Raw genomic sequence first — 25,541 nt, forward strand, 5'->3', positions numbered from 1 at the left:
AGGTTAACTGGGAAGCCTTACCCGGTAAGGTTCCGGTTAACTGGTACGAGCTGGAGCAACTCCCTGCCCAGCCCTTTCCCTCCCCACCCTGCTGCAGGTTACACACTGGCAGCTGGCTGCAGAGCCCTCAGTGAAGCCTCCCTGGGAGCAGGGCTGGCAGCAGAGCTGCCTCCCCAGGAGCAGAGTTGGTAGAGGCCCCTGCAGGTCCGGTTCCCGGGGAGGTGGCTTTAAGCTTTATGCTGCAGAGCCCACAATGTGTGTAACTGCTAGAATTTTTAGCTGTTACACCAGGAGTGGGCAATAATTTTTTATAGGGGTGCACTCCAAGAATTTGGAAAGTGGTCACGGGCCATACTCTTCCATGATATTAATGGAGAAGGTGTGGGATCTGGGATGGAGGTTAGGTGTAGAAGAGAACCTGGGGTAAGGGAGGGAGTTTGGGCGAAAGAGGTGGTTGTGACCTTGGGCACTGGACTGGGGTGCAAGGGGTTAGATTGTGACCTAAAGCAAGGAATTGGGGTACCGTAGAGGGGGCAGGAGATTGAGGGGCAGGGTTTTGGGTTGTGAGCTAGGGCAGGAGGGGGCTGTGATCTGGGAGGGGATATGGGTGCAGGAGGTGGGTAGAGAATTTAGGTTTGTGGAGTTGGGGGGCAGAGAGTTGGGAGAGGTAGGGATTGGGGTACCAGAGGCAGGCGCTGATCAGGAGATTTATCAGCCAGCAGCCCAGCACTTTCCTGAAGCAGCCTCCCTTGAGTGTCCATCCCTGCATAGGCTGCAGCAATGTGGTCTGTGAATAATTACCAGCCCCGAGGGGAGGGGGCATGACACTTCCTGGCTGCCTGTTACTGAAACAGGCAGCTCCCATTGGCCAGTTTCTGGCCAAAAACCAGCCAATGAGATTGTGTTGGGGGCAGGAGTAGCTCCTAAAGCCTTTCCCCCTCCCCTCAGGACTCACAGATTTTAAAGTGAAACTGCCTGGCATCCGCGTTGCTGAGCGACATGTGAGTGGGTCAAGGCATGCAGAAGGCCTGCCTAGGGCTCTCCACAACATCCACAGGCCGTATCTGGTGGCTTGCCTGGCTGGATTCAGCCCGTGGGCCATATTTTGCCTAGGCCTGGGTTACACGGTTACATTTTTAACCACATTTTTACATCCCTAGTTATCAGGGCGTATTAGAAGTATAGAGAGGCTGCTTTTTTTTTTTTTTTTTTTTTTTTTTTTAAATCTAGACATTTACCAGATAGCACAAGAACCCAACATTTAAGTTTTGGATATCAAATACAACTGCTATAGGCTTTGTGCAACTAATGTACTAAGCAAGCAAGCCAATTGGCTGCTAGTAGACTTCATAGTTCTTGTATTTTTTCAGAGTCCATTTTAATGTTGCTAAAAGGTGCCATACTGAGTACCTTGATGGCTGCAATATCAAGAGAGACTACAACAGTAGCAGAGCAATTAGGAAGCTTGTTTTGGCAGTATGTACCAATCTTTTTCTAGAAGACAACCCCTCAGAGTAAAAGGGCAAGTTTCCATGGACTCTGAGACTGCCATTTGAGGTGTCCCTCCTGTGATATGATCACATGTCCATTAGGGACTAGATTGATGCTAATTCATTTTATATGGGGTATCAATTGCTGCCACATAATATTTCAAATTTGAAATCAATAAGTTGAAAGAATTGGAAATAGAATATTAATCTTTCGAACTATGCAGTACCTCCACAGTGCGATGCTATATCAACAAAACCCCAAAATTTCCACATAGATCTGACATGGATTCTAGCACTGCAGACTATGTGTGTAATTTGTTTAGATCCTATCTCGCCAGCCATGTTTGGAGGTTATACACTTTTGAAACTTGTACCCTGAATTAAAATAATGAAAATTATTCAGTTCCTGTGTTCAAAAACAGTGCTTCGTGAGGCCAGATTTTTAAATCTGTCCTACTTCCACTGAAAACAATAGGAATTATTGAGTACTAAGATCTTGGGGGTGGAAATAATCTGACTTCTATATTAGATGCCTGCCTACATGTGAGCTAAGATTTTGATATCTAGTTTCATTAAAGTACTCTGGAAAATCTGGCTCCTAAATAATCTGGTTCCTGCATCACACTATTCCAGCCCCTATTAGAGTAACAGCATCTGTTATCAGTAACACAAAATGTCTACAAGAGAAATAAACATTATATTGTAACTTGTGGTGTGTTTTCTAACTTGTGATCCATTCTGCAAAGAAATTATAGTGCTATTATAGTTTTTAAAAAGGTAGATTTAGTTGAGTTGATCATTTGCAGAGCACAGAAAGTCTGTGCAGTTGCCTGTCACATACTGTAATAAGAACAGGCTGCTAATGAAGCCTCATTGTTACCATTGCTTGTGGCATTCTGAAGTGGATAGTGACATTTCTTATAGTTTGGGCAGGAGGTGTTCATAAGGATTTTTGGAGTGCTTTAACAGTTTCTATAAAATATTTATATAACAACTTAAAAACTACAGTTAATATTCTTGGTACATCAACTGGCGTATTCCTCTGGAATTTTATTTTGTTTTGTAGTTGGACACAGATGGTTACATAAAAGAATAGTTTTATTGTCTGCGTGAATATAGTTATGCAGTAATCACTTGGGTGTTCCTTGTAAAGTGGGTTTTAGCAGCATGTAAGTGCTATTTGCAGAGCACAGTGAGCTAGATCACCATATCCAGATGAGATGTGTTCAGCACAAGATCTGGAGTGTGGCATATGTCTGCTTCCCTTATCCAAGAATTGAACTGGCCTAAGTTACTCCAGCTAGAGGAATCTAGAGAATGTTGTTCCATTCATGGATTGTTCCTTTGTACCTTAGGTCTACATGGGAACTTTGAAAAGGGCATGGAAAGGGAGGGATAGAGGAATCTACAGCACCTTTACATCATGCAAAAATGCTGACCCCTTTGTAGCACAAGAGCAGCACAGAAAGGAAAGAACCAGAGATCAGAATCTGACTCATGATCTCTGATGCACAGCACTTAATCCAGCTCAGCAAAGGATTTTGTAAATGGTGAACATGGAAGCTGACATGCGTGCAGTCAGGAAGACAGTATGGAGGTTCTGTGCCCCATTCCTGAATGACTTAATTAGTTCCTTTGTTTTCCTGCAGAAGAGGCCAGCATAGTAGGAGAGAATGAGACTTATCCCCAAGCCTTGCTGCATTGGAATAGAGCTGCCTCCCAAGGTGAGTCATCTTCAATGACAACAATTTTATTTTGAGCACCTGGTTTGGTTTCATTATCTTTAGGATATTAGTTCTCTCCTTTGGAATAAAAAGTGCAGTATCCACAGAACAGTTATATTCTGGGTCGTTTCTAGAGCAAAGTATTTTGCTGTCTGTTCAGGACTTACTCTTTATCTAGTTTGATATATACGAAGTAGCTCACAGACTACTTGACTCTTGTGGGGATTAGAAGACATTCAATGACTTGCAGCTCAGTAGTCTTACACTTGTCACCTACCTTATAGCCATTTCTATTAGGAAGACTACTACTCCCAGTGATTTCCCTTCTAAATCTCTTCTTTGAAGGATTTATAATTATTTTGACAATAATCAAAGTATTCTAATCTGTCTCAAATCTGTTAAATAGTCCTTTATTTGAATGCACATAAAAGCTCACTGGTTTGGAGTACATCTCTTGAGGGTCATGTTTTCCTACAGCTAAAAGAACAGATTTAATTTCCACAAATCTGTTTTACTGGCCAGTGGCCAAGATTAGAGGAAATCCTGGTGCTGAGAGAGAGACTGTGTGAGAAGGAAAAGGCAAGTATTAAAGATTATTTTAGATGGCACATTGTACCAAGCATATATTAGTTTAACTATCTGTGAACTGATCCTTGGAGTTCATAGGATCCTTCAAGTTCATAATGCTTGGTGTAAGCATTAACAGTGAAATATGTAGGCTCGCTGGAATTCCAGATTCAAATCCCTACAAGCTTGAGTCAGCCTTCCATTCTTTCAAGCTAGAATGCCATGCAGCTAACTATGATGACAGTCTCTGGAAAGGGCCCTTATAAACTGAAGCACTGTCTGCAGTGTAGTCACTGACCATCCAAAGAGATTTACTTGTGTGTGCTTGGGGAAACTTTCCTCTCCACATCAAATATGCTCTGTAGTGCTTACCTAGTGCCCTTCATCCCCAAAATAGGTGTTCTTCAAAATAGGTGTTCTTAGAGAGACAAGGTGGGTGAGGTAAAATACCTTTTAGTGGACTAACTGCTATTGGTGAAAGACAAGGTTTTACGCTTCAGTAAAATACTGCCTCACCACTTTGTCTCTCCAGTATCCTGAGACTGACACAGCTAAAATACACAACATATGATGATACCATTGGTGGTTCCATTTGTGAGACATTTGGGGAGCCTTCAGGATGAAAGGCCTTGTATAAATACACTTTTTTTTCAGGATAAAAACTTCAGTTACCACTCAAACTCCCATTGCAAAGTATGAAATTATACCTGGGGCTTAAACAACTTAATATTGAAGTGACAATTCCAAATTATCTGTCTCAATATTGACTTCCTTTTTTAAGACTAGCTAGAAGCATTGTCTACAGGTTTGCTATCAGTTGTTATAAACAATGCACTTCTATTTGACTACTTAGACCTTCGCCCTTTGGCAGTGTGCCCCAATTACAGCCATCAGTGGCCAACCACCAGCATAGTTGCAAATGCCTGACACACAAGTTAAATCACAGTTAAAATATGACTAAACTGTGTTGATACAACATATTCTAATTCAGACAGGAGTAAGCTCCACCATTCCAAATTGCCTTTTCTGAATAAGGGTTTGCACAGATGCAGCTTATGTCACAAATGAGTCAAACAGACAAGCTTGCAGAGTAGACAGGGCCTATGTTGGCTTAGTTAAGTAGAGGCTATGAAAAATTTCACCCCTTATGCTATGTACTTAGCTGCATCTACCATGAAGGTGAGGTTGACCTATGTTGATGAAGAATTCTTCCATGGCCTGGCTGTTGGCTCTGGGAAAAGTGCATTTACTACAGCAATGGAAATCACCTTCTGTTGCTGTAGGTAGTATTTAGGCTACAATGGTACAAAAGTGTAGTTGCATCTGTGCTGCAGTAGCATTTATAGTGTAGACATGCCAAAAGTCTTTAAGCATGTGGCACAGCTCTACATTGTTGGCTCCAACAAAACACTGGAAATGTGGAAAAATCGATGTATGAAAAGGACTAACACATCAATCCATTTGGCAGTTATTTTTTTGAGAGAATTGAAACTGTAATGAGCTCAAACTGTGAAAGTGAAATGAGCTCAAACTAAAGGGTAACAAGAAAACTTTATGTAAATATATTAGAAGCAAGAGGAAGACCAAGGACAGGATAGACCCATTGCTCAGTGAGGAAACAGTAACTGGAAATTTGGAAATGGCAGAGGTGCTTAACGACGACTTCGTTTCAGTCTTCACCAAGAAGTCTGATGAAGGAATGCCTAACATAATGAATATTAGTGGGAATTGGGTAGGTTTACAAGATAAAATTAAAAAAAGAAACGTTAAAAATCACTTAGAAAAGTTAGATATCTGCAAGTCACCAGAGCCTGATAAAATGCATTCTAGAGTACTCAAGGAGCTGATAGAAGAGGTAGCTGAGCCTTTAGCTATCATCTTTGAAAAATCATGGAAGACAGGAGAGATTCCAGAAGACTGGAGAAGGGCAAATATAGTGCTCATCTATAAAAAGGGAAATAAGACCAACCCAGGAAACTACAGACCAGTAGTTTAACTTCTGTGCCAGGAAAGATAATGGAGCAAGTAATTAAGGAATTCATCTGCAAACACCTGGAAGATAAAGAATGGATCATGTCAAACCAAGCTGATAGCTTTCTTTAGTAGGATAACAAGTCTTGTGGCTAAGGGAGAAGCGGTAAACGTGGTATACCTAGACTTTATTGAGGCATTTGATATGGTCTCGCATGATTTTCTTATCAATGAAATGGACAAGTGTAACTTAGATGGGGCAGCTATGGTGTGGGTGCATGAGTGGCTGGATAGCTGTTCTCAGCGAGTGGTTATTGACGGTTCACAAGCCTGCTGGAGTGGCATAATGGTTGGGGTTCCATGGGGGGGTGGGTCTGTTTTGGGGCCGATTCTGTTCAGTGTCTTCGTCAACGATTTAGATATTGGCATAGAGAGTATGCTTATTAAGTATGAAGCTGGAGGGGGTTGCATCTGTTGTGGAGGATAGGTTCATAATTCAAAATGATCTGGACAAACTGGAGAAATGGTCCGGGGTAAATAGGATGAAGTTTAATAAAGACAAATGCAAAGTACTCCACGTAGAAAGGAACAATCAATTTCACACATACAGAAGGGGAAGTGATTGTCTAGGAAGGAGTACTGCAGAAGGGAATCTAGGGGTTATAGTGGACCACAAGCTAAATATGAGTCAACAATATGACACTGTTGCAAAAAAAGCAAACATGAGTCTGGGATGCATTAACAGGAGTGTTATGATCAAGATACGAGAAGTCATTCTTCCACTTTACTTTGTGCTGATCAGGCCTCAATTGGAGTCTTGTGTCCAGTTCTGGGCACCACATTTCTAGAAAGATGTAGAGAAACTGAAGAAGGTCCAGAGAAGAGCAACAAGAATGATTAAAGGTCTAGGGAACATGACCTATAAAGGAAGACTGAAAGAATTGGACTTGTTTATTTTGGAAAGGAGAAGACTGAGCGGGGACATGATAACAGTTTTCAGGTATCGAAAATGGTGTTACAAGGAGAAGGGAGAAAAATTGTTCTCCTCAGCCTCTGAGGATAAGACAAGAAGCAATGGGCTTAAACTGCAGAAAGGGAAGTCTAGGTTGGACATTAGGAAAAACTTCCTAACTGTCAGGGTGGTCAAACACTGGAATAACTTGCCTAGGGAGATTGTGGAATCTCCATCTCTGCAGATATTGACGAGCAGATTATATAGACATCTATTAGGGATGGTCTAGATGGTACTGGGTCCTGCCATAAGGGCAGGAGACTGGACTCAATGATCTCTTGAGGTCCCTTCCAGTTCTAGTGTACTATGATTCTATGATGCTATTTTTTCCCCCTTAGCAAGCTGGGGAGGAGGGAGGGAGTATATTTTTAAATTAGCCAGTATAAGGACACTGTAAGGTAAAATATCTAAGAAAAAAAATTGCAAGTAAAAGGGTACTCATGCCATTATTCGACACCTGAACGTATTGTATAGCTTTCCGAGCATCTTCAGTTTGTCTTAAACGGCAGTTATTTTGCGGATACTACTGTGAATATGGAACTTATCCCTTAATCATTTTACTACTGTGAATTCTTACATGAAAGCAGGACAGTTCAGCTGCTGATGTTCTTATGAACACCTTAGGAATAAAAGATTGTGTTCTCATTATGCAAAAAGAAAAATAAAGCAAATGATGTGATGTCTAAGACATACTGAAATTAAATGCTTTACTAGAAATCATCAGTGCATCCTTAAATGAAACTGAAAGCACACTGCGCATATCTCACTTGTCTCTTACACTTGTACTGTCTTTTCTCTAATTAGGTTACACTGTTGCTAGAATTAAGCTTGGAGATTACCATTTCTATGGCTTTGGTACTGATGTTGATTATGAAACTGCATTTATTCACTACCGCCTGGCATCAGAGCAGCAGCATAGTGCCCAAGCCATGTTTAACCTGGGATACATGCATGAGAAAGGACTGGGCATCAAACAGGTGAGCACAATAATTGTTATGAGTAATTGGTTTTATTCAAAGTATTATTAATAAATATATTTGTATTACAGTAATATCTACAATCCTCGACTGAGATCAGTCCTTGCTGTAGTAGGTACTATATGCTAGCTTTATAAAAGACAGTCCCTGTTTCTGGGTATGTCTACACAGCAAAATTATTTCAAAATAACAGCTGTTATTTTGAAATGACTTTACCAGCATCTACACAGCCAAACCGCTATTTCGAAATTAAATCAAAATAGCGGAGGGCTTATTTCAAAATTGGTAAACCTCATTCCACGAGGTATAGCGCCAATTTCGAAATTGCTATTTCGAAATTGCTATTTCGAAATAAGCGCTGTGTAGATGCTTATTTCGAAATAAGGGGCCACCAGCCCTTCCCAGGGTGCCCTGGTGGCCACTCTGGGCACAACCAAGAAAACTCCTCTCCTTCTCCCCTACTTGGAGCCCTTAAAGGCGTAGACTCTGGCCATAGTGCCTGTGCCAGCCCCAAGCCTGCCAGCCCAGAGCCAGCAGTTGCGGCACCTGACCAAGTGGCCCAAGCATGAACCAGGCAGCCACTGCCAGCCATCCCTCCACCGCTCCCCAGGACCAGTGTGCCAGCTCCCAGGAGCCTGCCAGGGGCCAGAAAAGGCGGGCACCTGCCTGGTCCAGTGCAGAGATCAGGGACCTAATTCTGGTTTGGGGGGATGCCTCCAATGTCCATGATCTCTGCACTAAATGGAGGAATGCAACCGTCTACAGACGTATGGCTGCCAACCTCGCCACCAAAGGCCTCATGTGAACCCAGGAGCAGGTTCGCATGAAAATAAAGGAGCTGCGGCAGGCGTATGCCAGGGCCACAGGGGGGCAGTGCCCAATCAGGGGCAGACCCAGACACCTGCCCCTATTTTGATGCATCCTGGGGGGGGCCAGACGGTCTGTGCCCCTTAGGTGGTCATCGACCCTGGGGCAGAGCTTGCTGCCTCCTGCTACTCCAGCCCCTGCTGCCTCTCCAGCTATCGCTCCTCCTCCCACTCCTTCTCCCACTCCCGCTTCTTTCTCCCCACGCTCCCCACACCCCAGGGATGCCGAGGCCCCCACACCCGAGGTGCTGGGAGACAGTTGGGCTGGCAAGATCCCCAACCCTGAGCTCTGAGCTTCTTCTATCACTTCCTCCCCTTGCCTCCCCCTGCCAGCTCCCTCCTCCCAGGTTTCCCCCTCCCCTCTCCCACCCTCCCTCTTCACCTCTCCCACTTTCTTTCCCCAGTCTCACCTCAGTTTCATTTCCCTGCACCTCAGTTTTGTTCAATAAAGAAGCTTTGTTCTAATGAACACGTGTCTTATTGTACAGCAGGAAGGGGAGTAAGGGAGGGGTAAGTGGAAGGACATGAGAGAGGAATGAGGCACAAGCCCCCAGTGGGGCACACCAGGGAGACTGTTACTACCTGAAAAACGTGCTGCCAGGCTCACAGCAACACATCCAGGAGAAGCACCAGAGTGCCCAGGGGTGGCTCCGGCTCCATGCTGCAGAGTGCTGTGGTGTCCTGAGTGAAGGCAACCAGAGGATGCAGAGAAAAAAATGCTTTGCTGTCCTCAGCGAGGTAGGCAAGAAAACAGGGAAACCTTAGAACCGGCTGTCCGGGGATGTCCCTTTAAGCGCAAGTCTCGGATACCTTGTGTGGCTGCTGCCTGAGGCTAACTTCTGACCTGATGCCCTGCCAGAACCGGTTCTGGCCGGCCTTAAATACGATTCAGCATCCACTCAGTGTGGACGCGCTATTTTGAAATAGCAAAGCGCTATTTCGAAATGCATTTTCTGTCTAGACACATTATTTCAAAATAAGCTATTTCAAAATAAGATATTTTGAAATAACGCTGTAATGTAGACATACCTTCAGAGTGCCTACAATACGAATAAACCAGACTGACAAAGGGTAGAAGGAAATATCATTATTATCCCTATTTTGTAAATGGGGAACTGAAGCACGGAGAAAATGACTTTGTCTTAAAGTTGGAAAATGTCTATGACAGAGGCAGGAATTGAACCCAAATCTTCTGGGCTAACACATCCAAATCTTCCTAGGGGATTTAAGAAGAAATAATTAGGTGTGAAGATCCTTTAGACATTTTTTAAATATCAGTCCAGAATGCCTATCAGTGCTTTAACCATAAGATTATCCTTCCACTCAGACATCATGTTCAGGTGTTCTGGAGAATAGGAATGTAAGCAATTAATTGACAATGGGACTCTGTTCCGGGCACAAGGATTGTTAGGAAGAGATGGGATCCACCTAACAAAGAGAGGAAGGAGCTCCGGGCACAAGGATTGTTAGGAAGATATGGAATCCACCTAACAAAGAGAGGAAGGAGTGTCTTCGCGGGCAGGTTTGCAAACCTAGTGAAGAGGGCTTTAAACTAGGTTCGTTGGGGGACGATGACCAAAACCCTGAGGGGAGTGGAAAAGTCGGATACCGGGAAGAAATGCAAAGAGGAACGAGCAAGAAAGGAGGACCCCTGGGGAGAAGATAGGGTGATCAACTGGTTATCTGAGGTGTTTGTACACTAATGCGAGAAGCCTGGGCAACAAACAGGAAGAACTGGAGGCCCTGGCCCAGTCCAAGAAATATGATTTTAATTGGGGTAACAGAGAATTGGTGGGATGACTCGCATGACTGGAGCGCTGTCATGGAAGGGTATAGACTGTTCAGGAAGAACAGGCAGGGGAGAAAAGGAGGAGGAGTTGCACTATATGTAAGAGAGCACTATGATTGCTCAGAACTCCAGTATATAGAGGGACAAAAATCTGTTGAGAGTCTATGAGTTAAGTTTAGAGGTGCAAACAACAGCAGTGATGTTGTGGTCAGTGTCTACTACAGGCCACCAAATCAGGTGGATGAGGTAGATGAGGCTTTCTTCAGACAACTGAGAGAAGCTTCCAAATTGCAGGCCCTGGTTCTCGCGGGGGACTTTAATCACCCTGACATCTGTTGGGAGACCAATATGGCAGTACACAGGCAATCCAGGAAGTTTTTGGAGAATGTTGGGGATAACTTCTTGGTACAAGTGCTGAAGGATCCAACCAGGAGCCATGCGCAGCTTGACCTTCTGCTCACAAACAGGGAGGAACTAATAGGGGAAGTAGAGGTGGGTGACAACCTGGGAAGCAGTGATCATGAGATGGTAGATTTCAGGATCCTGACCAAGGGAAGAAAAGACAGTAGTAAAATATACACCTTGGACTTTAGACAAGCAGGTTTTGACTCCCTCCGAGACCTGATAGGCAGAATCCCCTGGGATTCTAACATGAAGGGGAAAGGAGTCCAGGACAACTGGCAGTATTTTAAAGAAGCCTTATTGAAGGCACAAAAAGAAACCATCCCAATGTGTAGCAAGAGAGGTAAACATGGTAGGAGACCGGATTGGCTTACAGGGGAAATCCTTCGTGAACTTAAGCACAAAAAGGAAGCTTACAAAATGTGGCAACTTGGACAAATGACCAGGGAGGGGTATAAATGTATAGCTCAAGAATACCGGGGGGTTATCAGGAAGGCGAAAGCACAATTATAATTGCAACTGGAAAAGGATGTGAAGGATAACAAGAAAGGTTTCTACAGGCATGTTAACAAGAAGAAGGTGATCAGAGAGGGTGTGGGGCCCCTACTGGATGAAGGAGGTAACCTAGTGGCAGATGATGTGGGGAAAGCTGAAGTACTCAATGCTTTCTTTGCCTCTGTATTCACGGAGAAGGTCGGCTCCTGGACTAATGCACTAAGTGACGCAAGATGGAATGAAGATGGACAGCCCTTGGTGGGTAAAGAACAGGTTAGGAACTATTTAGAAAAGCTAAATGTACACAAATCCATGGGTCTGGACTTAATGCATCCGAGGGTACAGAGAGAGTTGGCAAATGTCATTGAGGAGCCTTTGATCATTATCTTTGAAAAGACATGGAGATCGGGAGAGATCCCGGATGACTGGAAAAAGCAAATGTAATGCCCATCTTCAAAAAAGGGAAGAAGGACGATCAAAGAAACTATAGGCCAATCAGTCTTACCTCGATCTCTGAAAAAAATCATGGAAGGGATCCTTAAGGAATCCATTTTGAGACACTTGGAAGAAAGGAAAGTTATCAGGAATAGTCAGCATGGATTCACAAAGGGCAAGTCGTGCCTGACCAGTCTGATTAGTTTCTGTGATGAGGTAACTGGCTCTGTGGACATGGGAAAGTCAGCGGATGTGATATACCATGACTTTAGCAAGAATTTTGATACGGTCTCCCACAATATTCTTGCCAGCAAGTTAAGGGAATGTGGATTGGATAAATGGACGGTAAGATGGATAAAAAGCTGGCTAGAAGGCTGGGCCCAGTGGGTAGTGATCAACGGCTCGGTGTCAGGATGGTGGTCGGTTTCTATTGAAGTGCCCCAAGGTTCGGTTCTAGGATCGGTTTTGTTCAATATCTTTATTAATGGCCTGGATGAGGGGATGGATTGCACCCTCAGCAAGTTTGCAGATGACACTAAGCTAGGGGGAGAGGTAGATACGCTTGAGGGCAGAGATAGGATCCAGAGTGACTTAGACAAATTGGAGGATTGGGCCACAAGAAATCTGATGAGGTTCAACAAGGACAAGTGCAGAGTCCTGTACTTGGGACAGAAGAATCCCAAGCATTGTTACAGGCTGGGGACCAACCAGCTAAGTAACAGTTCTGCAGAAAAGGACCTAGGGGTTACAGTAGATGAGAAGCTGGATTTGAGTCACCAGTGTGTCCTTGTAGCCAAGAAGGCTAATGGCATATTAGGTTGCATTAAGAGGAGCATTGCCAGCAGATCCAGAGATGTCATTATTCCCCTTTATTCAGCTCTGGTGAGGCCACATCTGGAGTATTTGTGTCCAGTTCTTGGCCCCCCACTACAAAAAGGATGTGGATGCATTGGAGAGGGTCCAGCGGAGGGCAACCAAAATGATTAGGGGGCTGGAGCATATGACCTACGAGGAGAGGCTGAGGGAGTTGGGTCTGTTTAGTCTGCAGAAGCGAAGAGTGAGGGGGATTTGATAGCAGCCTTCAACTTCCTGAAGGGAGGTTCCAAAGAGGATGGAGAGAGGCTGTTCTCAGTAGTGACAGATGACAGAACAAGGAGCAATGGTCCCAAGTTGTGGTGGGAGAGGTCCATGTTGGATATTAGGAAAAACTATTTCACTAGGAGACTGGTGAAGCACTGGAATGGGTTACCTAAGGAAGTAGTGGAGTCTCCAATCCCTAGAGGTGTTTAAGTCTCGGCTTGACAAAGCCCTGTCCGGGTTGATTTAGTGGGGATTGGTCCTACCTAGAGCAGGGGGCTGGACTTGATGACCTTCTGAGGTCTCTTCCAGCTCTGTGGTTCTATGATTCTATGACTAGTCAACTATCTGATAAACAAAAGCTTATTGGATAGTCGACATATTAGTCAACTAGTCACTCCCCCCTTTGCTGCCTCTATCACAAAGAGGCAGCAAGAGGGGACGAGGAGAGGGTGCTGGGGGGAGCCAACTTAAAAGCCAGTTCCCTCCAGCTCTATGGGATGGGGCAGGGGTGTGGCAGCAAACTTCCTCTTTGAAATGTACAAGAGGCTCTTATACATTTCAAAGATTGAAATGCTTTGGAGCCTGGGGACAGCCTGGAGTTCCCCACTGACCCCGGGCATCATGCAGGCACTTCCACTTTGAAATGTACAAGAACCCAGTGGCTCTTACTACATTTAAAATGCAGAGCCACAGCGCGGGTGGCTCTGGAACCCGCATGAGCCAGGAGTGCTCAGTCCTGGCTCAAGTCAGCTCCTCTGAAACTGCCTCCACTGCGGCTCTGCAGAGACACTTATCAGCTAATCATACAGTTGACACAAATTGTGTCGACTATACAGTTAGCTAGGTAATTGCATTTTAACATCCTTAGTCACAACCCCCTCCTTTACCCAAACTCCCTCTCAGACCTCACAACATCTCTTGCACCCCAGTCCCTTACCCAGTGTGCCCTTTTGCACCAACCTCCATCTTACACATTGCATCTCCTCTAGAGAGAAGTGCAACCCTTGACCACTTTCCAAAATCTTGGAGTGGCTCCCCGCCCGCCAAAAATTATTGCCCACTCCTGATCTAAAGGAACATGGAAATCATAGAACTTTTTTGGTCTAGTAAACATCAGCCCCTTTCTCTATTTTATGTAATGTGTAGTAAAGAATATGTGTATGTAAAAACTGCTCAGAATTCACATGCATCATTATAGGAGCATTAGTAGCAATCTTTCTCTGTGTTGCCTAATATTTTTCATCTAGAAAGGATTCTTGAGAACTTTTATTTAAGAAGCTGTCATCTCCTTTGTTTGCAGCAGGTCTTTGAAATCCAGTGTACACTCAAGCAGAAGTGCTGGATTTTTTTTCTTTTGTTTTACAGCCCCCTGTCCTCCCAACCTCAGTGAAATTTGCTCAAATTTCTCCAGGAGAAAACTTTTTAAAAATCACTTTCTCTTCTCTTTCTTGGATTCCTCATAAAACTTTTGGCAGAAGGCTATTGCCAAAACAGCAGCAGACAATATACAGAACACCTGGGTGGGAAGGAACCAGGCCGTGTCCTTAGCAGTCCTGTTTCCCACGATGGGAACATTGCATAGAGCAGGGGACCCCTACTTCTGCAGGGGGGAAAGAAGGGAGCCAAGCCACACTCCATCTCATCAACCCTAGTGCATGGCTCTATCAACCTGTATCACCCTCACCCTCCCAAAAAAAATCCCCTCCCTTTGATGGCAGCAGTCTCCTGTTGTAAGCTTGTTATCCTTAGTCCTGTAACTCTAATAGAAATCTGTGGTGCAGTGCTAAAGATTCAGAGTTCAAACTATGATGATGGGAGAAGGCGGTGAAACGCAGATTGATCTAGATGTACACTTTTTTCAATCTTTCTTTAACATATACACACACAAAGCCAGGAAATCATATGCAAAAACCTGTTGTTTAGGTTGGCAAGTCAAGCCATTGAAACTTAAGAAATGCCAGATTAGCGATTGTCTGTGCTATTTTCATTCTCCCACCTTCTGCATGTACATTACTAGAAGACTTCTATCCAGCATTGCCCAGGTGCTTCAGGGCAGGGAGCTGGTGATGTGGGGAGTACAGGAGTCATGATGGGGGAGTTGAGCAGGGGCTCAAGGCATGGGGCTGCAGATATAGGGGGTATGACAGTGAGGATTGTGGGGAAGGGGGGGGATGAAAAGTTATGAAAGTGGCCCAACATTTCCCATTATAAGATGCTGTTTTGAGTTGCTTGTAACTTTATGCTAGTGTAACCATTCATGGAGAACTTTTTCATGTTTGATGTGTCCCTCAAGCTGACTGCTTTGTAGAAAATTTCAGGCCAATGAGTCAACAAGAATGAGGATTCCATCAGATCAGTCTGCTATAGAAGAGTCTGTGAAAGGGTATTTTAAAATTAAGACTTCCACGCTACTTTGCAAAGTTCTCTGGGTGTATTAAAACACATTGATTGAACAGCCACGTTTACGTCAATTGAAACAGTTTTACTCTCGCACAGTTATAAACCTAGTATGAAGGCAATGGAGTAGCACAGATCTTAATGAAGAAACAAAGCTTCCCACAAAACAATTCTTCCTTTGAAGAGTGGTTTTTAATGAATGAGCATTATTGGGTCTTAATCTAGCAGGTAAAGTTGTGTCTCATTAGTTTATAGCATAAAAACTCCTTTTGGTATCAAAAGCTCCTAGCCTTGAAGTAACTGCCAACTTAAATACCTTCATTTTGTTTGGGTTTCTTCAGAAATAGATTACAATGTATTGTATATTAATTACAGGATATTCACCTTGCAAAACGCTTCTATGACATGGCAGCCGAAGCCAGCCCAGATGCTCAAGTTCCTGTCTTCCTAGCACTCTGTAAACTTGGGATTGTATATTCCTTGCAGTATGTACAAGAAACCAATGTAAGTAATGCAGATTCTTAAGAAGTGATCCGTAACTCTGGAACTGCCATAGAAGTGGAAGCAAAGCATGACCCAAACTCTGTACCTTTTTAAAATAAGCTTTTCTACCCTGTCTTGTTTCCTTCTATTTAACAAAGGAAATGGAAAGGACTAAAGTATCAGTCCTTTGAAACTGTGTAGGATATGCTCATTTTATCCTAATAATTAGAAAGGCAAAGGCACAAAACAAGCTCAATCTAGTAGAGCAGTGGTCTCCAACCTTTTTACACCGACGATCACTTTTTAAATCTCAGAACAGGTAAAGATCTACCTCCCCGCCCCTTCCTTGAAGCCCCGCCCTCTCTATTCTCCTCCTGTCCATCACTTGCTATCCCCAGCCCTTACTTACACACTCTGATAAACAGTTTATATATTTCATAATTTAAAAATAAACTTAAAATCATGTGTTTATAGTTATGAAATAAATGGTCTGTTTTTTATTCATGCTATTTAAATCTAAAATGAAGCATTTATAATTATACATTTTGTGGGGGCATAGTTCTGCGGCTGGGGGCAGGGGAGAGGGAACAGGGTGCTGGGAGGGCAGAGGACAGGGTTCTGCAGCAGGGGACAGGGTGCCAGTGGGGACAGAGTTTGGGGAGTGGGGATAGGAATGGGGACAGAGTTCTGTAGCTGGGGACAGCGTTCAGGGAGTGGGGACAGGAATGGGGACAGAGTTCTGTAGCTGGGGTCAGAGGAGTGGGGTCTGAGGAGGGGCAAAGCCAGCACATACCTCCTCTGGGCCCGACCCCTCCGCCTCCTCCCCCACGCCCCCCCCGCAGCACGGGGAAACCCCGCTCGTGCCTGCCCTGGGGCCAAACCCCCCATCCACAGCCCAGCCCAGCCCATCCTCTCCTTCCCCTCTCCTCTCGCAGCACGGCCAATCCCCATGGGCACCTGCCCCGTGGCCAAACTCCCCTCCCACGGCACGGCCAACCCCTCCCACAGCACAGTCAACCCCTGCGTGCGCCTACCCCAGGGCCAAACCCCCATCCCGTGTCATGGCCCGGCCCAGCCCAGCCAACTCCCTCCCCTCCCACAGCGCAGCCAAACCCCGGGGCCGACCCCCACTCCCAAGGCGCAGGGAAACCCCTGCGCTCAACTCTCCCCTCCGGCGCCAGCAGTGCAGGGAAGCCTCCGCACTCCTCCTTCAGAGCCAACGTCTCCTCCCTCAGCATGCAACAGAGCTCTGGGAGGGGAGCAGCCCGCGCACTTCCGGAACCCCCCGGAAGTGACGCGGGCTTCAGACAGGACTTCCGTCCACCCCGCGGGAAGCCTGCACTTCGCTAGAAGTAGGTAGTGGGGCTTCTCGGGGGTGGGGGAAAAATGGGGGGTGGGGTTGCCCGAACGCCTCGCGATCGACCAGTTGGTGACCACGGTAGTAGAGACATAAAGGGTAACAAGAAGACATTCTATAAATATATTAGAAGCAAGAGGAAGACCAAGGGCATTGTATGCCCATTGCTCAGTGAAGAGGAGAAACAATAACAGGAAACTTGGAAATGGCAGAGATGCTTAATAACTTCTTTGTTTTGGTTTTCACCAAGAAGTTTGATGATGAAGGGATGCCTAAGATAGTGAATGTTAGTGGAAATGGGTAGGTGAAGAAGATAAAATAAAAAAGAGCAAGTTAAAAGAATACTTAGGAAAAAATAGATGTCTTCAAGTCAACAGGGCCTGATGGAATGCATCCTATAATACTCAAGGAGCTGATAGAGGAAGTATCTGAGCCGGTAGCTATCATTGAAAAATCATGGAAGTTGGGAGGGATTCCAGAAGACTAGAGAAGGGTAAATATAGTGCCCATCTATAAAAAGGGAAATAAGAACAACCTAGAAAACTACAGACCAATCAGTTTAACTTCTGTGCCAGGAAAAATAACAGAGCAAGTAATTAAGGAATTCATCTACAAACATCTGGAAGAAAATAAGGTGATAGGTAACAGCCAGCATGGATTTGTAAAGAACAAATCATGTCAAACCAATCTGATAGCTTTCTTTGATAGGATAACAAGTCTTGCGGATAAGGGAGAAGCAGCGGACGTGATATATGTAGACTTTAATAAGGCATTTGATATGGTCTCGCACTACCTTCTTATCAATAAAGTAAGCAAATACTTTAGATGGGGCTACTATAAGGTGGGTGCGTAACTGGCTGGATAGCCGTTTTCAGAGAGTGGCTATTAATGGTTCACAATCATGCTGGAAGGGCATAACAAGTAGGGATCCTCAGGGGTCTGTTTACAGACTGGTTCTATTCAATGTCTTCATCAACTATTTAAATGATGACAGAGAGAGTGTGCTTATTAAGTTTGCAGATGATACCAAGCTGGGAGGGACTGCAAGTGCTTTGGAGAATAGGGTCAAAATTTCAAATGATTTGGACAAACTGGAGAAATGATCTGGGGTAAATAGGATGAAGTTTAATAAGGACAAATGCAAAGTACTCCACTTAGGAAGGAACAGTCCATTTCACACATACAGAATGAGAAGTGACTGTATAAGAAGGAATACTGCAGAAAGGGATCTAGGGGTCATAGTGAACCACAAGCTAAATATGAGACAACAGTGTGACACTGTTGCAAAAAAGGAAACATGATTCTGGGATGCATTAACAGGAATGTTGTGAGCAAGACACGAGAAGTCATTCTTTTGCTGTGCTCTGCATTGATTAGGCCTGGAATATTGTGTCCAGTTCTGGACACCACATTTCAAGAAAAATGTGGAGAAATTGGAGAAGATCCAGAGAAGAGTAACAAAAATTATTATAGGTCTAGAAAACATGAGCTTGAGGGAAAGCTGAAGGAATTGGGCGTGTTTAGTTTGGAAAAGAGATGACGGAGAGAGGACATGATAGTGGTTTTCAAGTATCTATAACGGAGTCACAGGGAGGAGGAGGAGAAAATTGTTCTCCTTAGCCTCTGAGGATAGAAGAAGCAACGGGCTTAAACTGCAGCAAGGGAGGTTTAGGTTGGAAATACTTCCAATAAATCAGGGTGGTTAAACACTGGAATAAATTGCCTAGAGAGGTTGTGGAATCTCCATCACTGGAGATATTTAAGAACAGGTTATACAGACATCTATTAAGAATGATCTAAATAATGTTTAGTCCTGTCGTGAGGACCGGAAACTAGACTCAATCTCTCAAAGTTCCTTCCAGTTCTAGTATGCTATGATTAATCCCCCAGTCAGTGTTCTTGAAAGAGTGCCAGAGAAAGAGTACATCTTTCAGAAGAACATTCCTGTCCCACAATTTGACAACCTTGTGCATGTGAGCAAGTTTCCCCAGAATTAAGTTTACCATCCCATCATTGTGTATATTTTATTTCCTTCTTTATGACTTGATCATACCATATTTACACTCCCTTATATGCAACTATAACAATTCCACTCCATCCCAGTTAGAAACAATTAGCAATACAATTATTGTGCTGCTTTCTCAGCACAGTCTTCACAAAGTGCTTTGTAATGGCTATTAAGGAAATGTTTCTATGGGTACTTTTATGGCCCCCATTGCCATCTTATCTATCTTCTCTGTTTATTAATTGAATGTATTCCTTCAGTACCTTTAAGGACCTTAAAGAAAAGGGTGAGAGCAATGATCATCCCCATTTTGCAGAAGGGAGCTGAGGTACAGAGAGAGTAATTGACTTGCTGATGGTCAAACAGGAAATATGAGCACATTAGGAGGCAAGAGTTTGGTTTCCTGAACCCTGGTTCAGTGTTGTATGCATAAGACCGTCAGACCCTCCTCTCTGTTTCTCCCTTTCTTGTTTCTACTTCCGAACTTTAGTTCAGGATATTTGCCAAGCTCCAACAAGAAAGAAAGGGGAAAAAAATAAATAAAACTTCAGCCTTCATCAGAAAATAAGCAAATGAGACCTGAACTACTGCAAAAAAAAATCCTGTAGTTTTCATGAAAATGTTAAGTTTTGAACTCCAAGGGAAGAAGTAAGATAAAAAAGAAACTTCATTATGAGGAAGGAGCAGAACATTTTCTAGTAGTTAATGTGGCAGCATGAGTTATTCTTGCCTCAGGCTTCAGATTGGTGGGTTAAAGGCCTTACTACACATTTTAAGTGTTTAGTCAAATGAAAGATATGTAAATGCATAAGAAGTTGCAGGTGTTCGTTTCATAATACTTCCTGTTGTATTTTCTGTTGTAGCTGTCGAAACTGGAACATGATTTTGGTTAATCTATAAAGGCAAATATTGGAACTAGTGTATTAAAAGAAAACTGCTAAAAATAAAAAAAAAATGCAGGTGGCTTTCCCCAGAATTAAAGCTGTCTGAAACTGCTATGACATTTCTGACTCTCATAATGAAGAACATAATTGTGAGGACTTTGTTTTGTTTTTTAGATCAGAGAGATATTGTCACATCTTGACATGGACCAGCTGTTGGGGCCTGAATGGGACCTTTACCTTATGACTATCATCGCCTTGCTTCTAGGAACAGTTATAGCTTACAGACAGAGGCAACATCAGGCTATTCCCAGACCTGCAGGGCTGCGGCCAGCTATGCCTCAACAAGAACCTCCACCAGAACCTCAGCCACCACAATAGCAGTAACAGGAATCTCAGTGAAAAGAACTACATTGTCCAGCAGAAACTATTTTCATTGTGATTTAGGACAACAGATCAATGGTCCTTTCCCCCTCAAAAGAGGCTCAAAGAAGCATACAATTCTGAAAGCTGCTTAGAATGATGCCTTTTTTTCAGGGATATGTAACTTTTTCTAGACTGATTTGAATGTTATTTCAGTGCCAATGGAATAACACACTGGCTTTTTTTGTGAAACACAAGTGTGCTACTACAAAAGTGATGCCTGCTATATCCAATCTCTCTTTATTCAACGTTCTTTTTCATCATCTCTTAAAGTGCATGGAAAACACTGACTCATAGGAGATGGCCTATGTAGAAAGAGAAAATGTTGGAAAGCTGAAAACCTGAACTTTGCTCTTTTGAACAAAGAGATCCTCCAGAATTGTGGGAGAATTTGTTTTCCTGATCTGCATCCCAAGTGGTCCTACAGATCTTATTTTAATTATTCTTAATAATAGTTTCACAGTTCACATAATCTCATTATTTACCTTAGATGGTTTAATCTGGATGTTCCATTGAGAAGAAACAAAAACAAAAGCAAAATCTGTAACTAGTTAGCAAATTTCTTGTTCTCTGTGATTTGCACTTTTGGGGGTTTGTCTTTTCCTTTTAACATACATTTTTGCTAATGGCCAATCTCTGTTCCAGAAGGTGGATAGGAATAGATTGCATTTGTAAATAAAAGAATAATTTACCAATTCTCCACCGAACGTTCTCCACAAACATTTGGAAAAGTGATTAATATTTTCATGTAGTTTGTGTGTAAATTGTGGGAATTCTGAGCACAAGAGCAAAAAGGCAATTGGTTAGTCTTCCTGGGATTGGTTTGTTTTTTTTAATTCTTGCCTCAATAGTAATCTGAGAGAGGGACTAACTGTAGAATGCAGAAAAAAATAGTATTAAGAAAAGTCTCTGATGGGGATACAAATCCAGAAGCCTTTTCAGCTCAGTTATACATTTTCCCACTGTCTTTTATTAAAAGATGGGACTCCTGTGTTTCTCCAGCTAGTCTTACAACTTCAGCAGTCAAGTCAGTAAGTACAATAGAAATGATGTGTATCATAAGATCTTTATACAATTAAAATCTACATATCTTGCTACATCTATAGTGGGTGTGGCATAAAATTTGCCTCTGTCTGCTGGGAACACTTAAATGAAGGGGTACAAAGAGGTGAATTCCAGCTCCCTGCTCTTGGAGCTGGATTTTCATCAGCATTGCTGCACTTCAGAGTGTAGGAGGTCCTAATGGTTTATGGTTCCTTCATGTCACTAGATCAGTGCAAAGGTGCCATACTGGGGTAGAGAATCTTTTGACCCATGAACTCAAGCTTCTTGTTTTGTAAGATTCTTGATAGTTGTTTTAACTCATCATAATCATTTGGAAGCTAAATACACAAAGTAAGTATGAAAAAGTAGCTTTTGGGGGGAAGAAGGCAAAACTGTGTACTTTTTTTTTCTTTTCTCAGTAGCAGATATTTGTTTCCATATTAACGCTATATCCTATGGAGATACTATTTTAAAGCAAAATGAAATTTGAATGCTCAAGACTTTGATGCTTCTTCTAGATCAGACATTGTCCATCTAAAAGTTAGCTCTTTCCTTCATAAAGGCTTTTATTGAGTAGACTGGCATTTAAGTTCGAATCACCAATATGAAGAGACTTCAAAACTGTAAGAGCTTGTACGTTTTGTACATAATACATGATAAAGAGTTGAATGAATGTGCAAGGTCTCTTTGCAGTTAACTTGTTGCATTTTGGGAGAAGGGCTAAATGTTCTTTTCTGGAAGTTAATGTTTTGTGGCTGACTGCAGTATTATGAATACAGAAAAAACTTTAAGGTACTTCAAGAGTGTGAAGTCAGAATCTCACTGGGTAAGGGAGATGTTTCAAATTTGTTTCAGAGTGTATTGTATTGAATTTCTACATGGTGTAAAGCAGGCCAATAACTACATTATTTAAACAAATTATTGACCTTCCCTTTTCCCTCTGCAATATTTTACCTCTTCACTTGATTTTGTAGATCTCTATAGCTCTCCATGAAGTAGTTAACGGCTGGGTGGAACACATTTTCCAATTTACCATCACTGAATGCATTGTGTGTCTGTTTTTACTTTTGTTTTGTTTGTTTTTACAATTCTACCATTTTCTAATCTCTCTTCATCTAATACAGCTAAATTCTAACAGCTGAATCATATCTGTGTAGAAATCTATTCCCACCTAATGGTTTATAACAGCAGTCTTTTGTAGCTGGTTTCGCCCTGTGCTGAAACATTTTACATTTAAAGAAATCAATAAAAGGAAATATATAATCAAAATATTTTTTGTTTTTATAGAATTGCCTTTTGAGAAGTATAATATAAGCAATAAGGAAGTTTTTCCCCTTCTGTTTAACATCGCTTAATCTTGTCAAATGGCATCCATTTGAATAAAGTGATAATAGCAGAAACTAGGTAATATGAAACATCAAACTAACTCAGGGATTAAAGAAATATTAATAGATTTTCTAGGTCAGCTCCCTACAGTATGGTTTAGTTTTTCTGATAATCTGTTACTGGTCTGCTCCAAACTTTGCAGCATATTTTTGCTTCTTAAAAAATTACTTAATAATATTTAATTCTTTTAGGTTGTTCACAGAGTTTATCGGCCAATTCTTTCAATCTCCTAAGTAAGTTGTAGTGGGTTTTTAATTTTTCTTGATGGTATTTGTTTTTTATAGAGAACCTTTTCATTTTTAGTGGCGCACCTTGTTTTTCTAGTTGTGTGCAAGAGCAGTTTGAAAGGAGATTGGGTTAAAAATAAAACTTGCATTCAGTTGCTAACTTACTGTAGTAGTTCATTCAAACTCCATTTCTAGTTCAATGTAGTTATGTTGATAAGTTGAGTATGAACCTGCCTAATTTTGAAGGCTAATGTGCAAGTTCTGACTACTTCACCACTGAAAAGTTAAGTTAACTTCAGTCAAAACAAGTGGTAATATGAGAGTGATTAAAGATCTACTGACTCTAAATTCTGCTCAATTTTCCCTCTTAATTTCTTTTCTCTCTTTCTTTATTATGGAAGCTTGAATGAGAGCAGAGTTTCTGAATGTGAACCACAGTGTGTTTTGAGTGAAATAATTTTACACACACACACACACACACACACACACACACACACACACACACACACACACACACACACACACACACACACACACACACAGCAGTGTTTTAAGTGCAAACTTTACTTATCTGATCCTCCCAGTTCTTACTTTACTGAATAGTAGAGCACCCAAATGCCATCAGTGGGAGTTCTACATCTGAACTTTGAAATTAGGAAGATGAAGATATGAGAAGAGAATTTTATGCTAGTGACCCCAGATCATTAACCTTATGTATCTGTCAACTTAATGTTGCTTGTAATTTGAAAATGAGTCTTACATTGTTGATTTTTAACTTCCAAGTTGATAATTAGGATTCTTAATTTACCTTTTCCTTGGTGATATTTTTCCAAGAGTCGGGTTACATCAGTTTTCATTGTTTGTTTGGAAATATTGGATGCTATAGCTAATAATTTCAAGTGAGGAATAAGTAGTAGAAAAAAGGAGCTTGCTTTGATACAGATATCTTTAGACATGTTTTTTTAAAACATAAAATTGAAACGTTTTGAAGTTTTCCATCAGACTTCTGCTGTTACAATAAACTTGCTGAGGTAAAACTCAAACAGTCTGTCCATGTGACTTCAAGAAGATTAAATGTACGGTTAGAGCATTTATAGTGTTCAAAAATATTATGTACCAGTCTTGTTGCCATCAATATACAAATTATGTGTGGTGCATTGTTATTAGCGGGGGGGAAGTTCAACTTCACCAATCCTTTCCTTTTTAACTAGGAAATCATAAGCTGATATTTATGTTTTGAGTTCCAGAAAATATTCAAAAATTATACAACAATGAAAAGGCTTAGTATGATCTAAAAAATACTCCAGGTGCATATGGGCAGGCAAGGGCTACTGGCAAAAGTCCTTTTTGACTTTATCAGCTGCAGTTGTTAAGAGGGTATTGTAGGGAAATTTAAAATTTATTTTGTATTTAAGGAAATGCAGTATAAATGCTGGTAAAGTGTAATATAATTGTGTAAACAAATTATGTTAATAGAAAGATGTACAGATTCATTTTTGTACTGTATCTTTAATCCTGTGAAATAAAATTACCGCCTCTGTGGTTACCTGCATGCTGTAAAGATACTGTGGTTCTGATAAAGGGTTCTAAACATAGGTTTCAAACCATATATAAATTCTTGTTTCTTTGTATTTTAACTCCAAATGCTGCCCTGAAGACACACACAGGCATTGCATCTGCTAATTCAGTGTGTTAGGGATGGTAGGACACTGGAAGTTGACAAACTTGGATTCTAATGCCAGCTCTGCACAACTCCACATACCAAAGTTATGGCCTATTGCTTAATTTCTGTGCCTCTGTATTCCATTTAAAATGGCCACTCTAATAGTCACTTACGAGAACTGCATGGGCCTGCCTTTCAGAACTACAAGCACTTGCAACCTCACTTGAATTAAGTTGGAGTTGTGACTGTCCATAATCTCCCTGAAAACTGGACCCTAGAACAGTCTTCTACCATTGATGTTTTGGCCCTAAGGATATGTATAAATGGTAATAAAAATACAGCAGCAATTCTCAGAGCCCAGGTCTACAGATGCAGGCTCGCTTTATGATTCTAAAAATAGTCGTGTAGATGTTCCGACTCAGACTTTGAAGTCCATAGAAGAAAGTGCATTTCTGACCCTGAACATCTACACCCTTAGATTTTGTTCTGAAGCACAAACTTGAGTCTGTAGCCCTGGACTCTGAGACTAACAGCTGTGGGGTATTTTTGGCATGTATACAGACAGGCATTGTACTGTATGGCTTCATCTTCACAGTGGCCACCTTGATTTATAGATCTGTGCTAACCAAACCCAGTGGAATGTTAGCTAAAGAAATGTTGCTGTCTGGTTGTGGGCATGGTAATTCAACTTTCACCTTGGTTGCCAATTAAAGTCTTTCCTATAACTTTGTTTGGATGCAGGCTGAATTTGTCAGGTCCATGGAAGCACAGCAATATGCTGGTAGCTGAGGAGAGGTAAGGCTGACAAACATGAATCTTTTTTGCTTGACTTTCATCTGGTATTAGTGTTAGTGTTTTGAGCTGTGC

The 25,541-nt window shown here is 42.2% G+C and overlaps 1 protein-coding gene across 1 annotated transcript in view; it reads left to right on the forward strand.

The window, feature by feature from the left end:
- Positions 1–24,572, forward strand: part of SEL1L (SEL1L adaptor subunit of SYVN1 ubiquitin ligase) — an 83,002-nt gene extending 58,430 nt beyond the window's left edge. The window contains exons 18-21 of the mRNA XM_075926760.2: positions 3,140–3,214; positions 7,569–7,741; positions 15,581–15,709; positions 20,109–24,572. Of these exons, the coding sequence (XP_075782875.2) occupies positions 3,140–3,214; positions 7,569–7,741; positions 15,581–15,709; positions 20,109–20,312 (581 nt within the window). The 3' untranslated portion in view covers positions 20,313–24,572. The remainder of the gene's footprint in view (positions 1–3,139; positions 3,215–7,568; positions 7,742–15,580; positions 15,710–20,108) is intronic.
- Positions 24,573–25,541: the final 969 nt, after the last annotated feature.

Source organism: Pelodiscus sinensis, chromosome 5 (genome assembly GCF_052426305.1).
Source record: "Pelodiscus sinensis isolate ZL-2025 chromosome 5, ASM5242630v1, whole genome shotgun sequence".
NCBI lineage: Eukaryota > Metazoa > Chordata > Testudines > Trionychidae > Pelodiscus > Pelodiscus sinensis.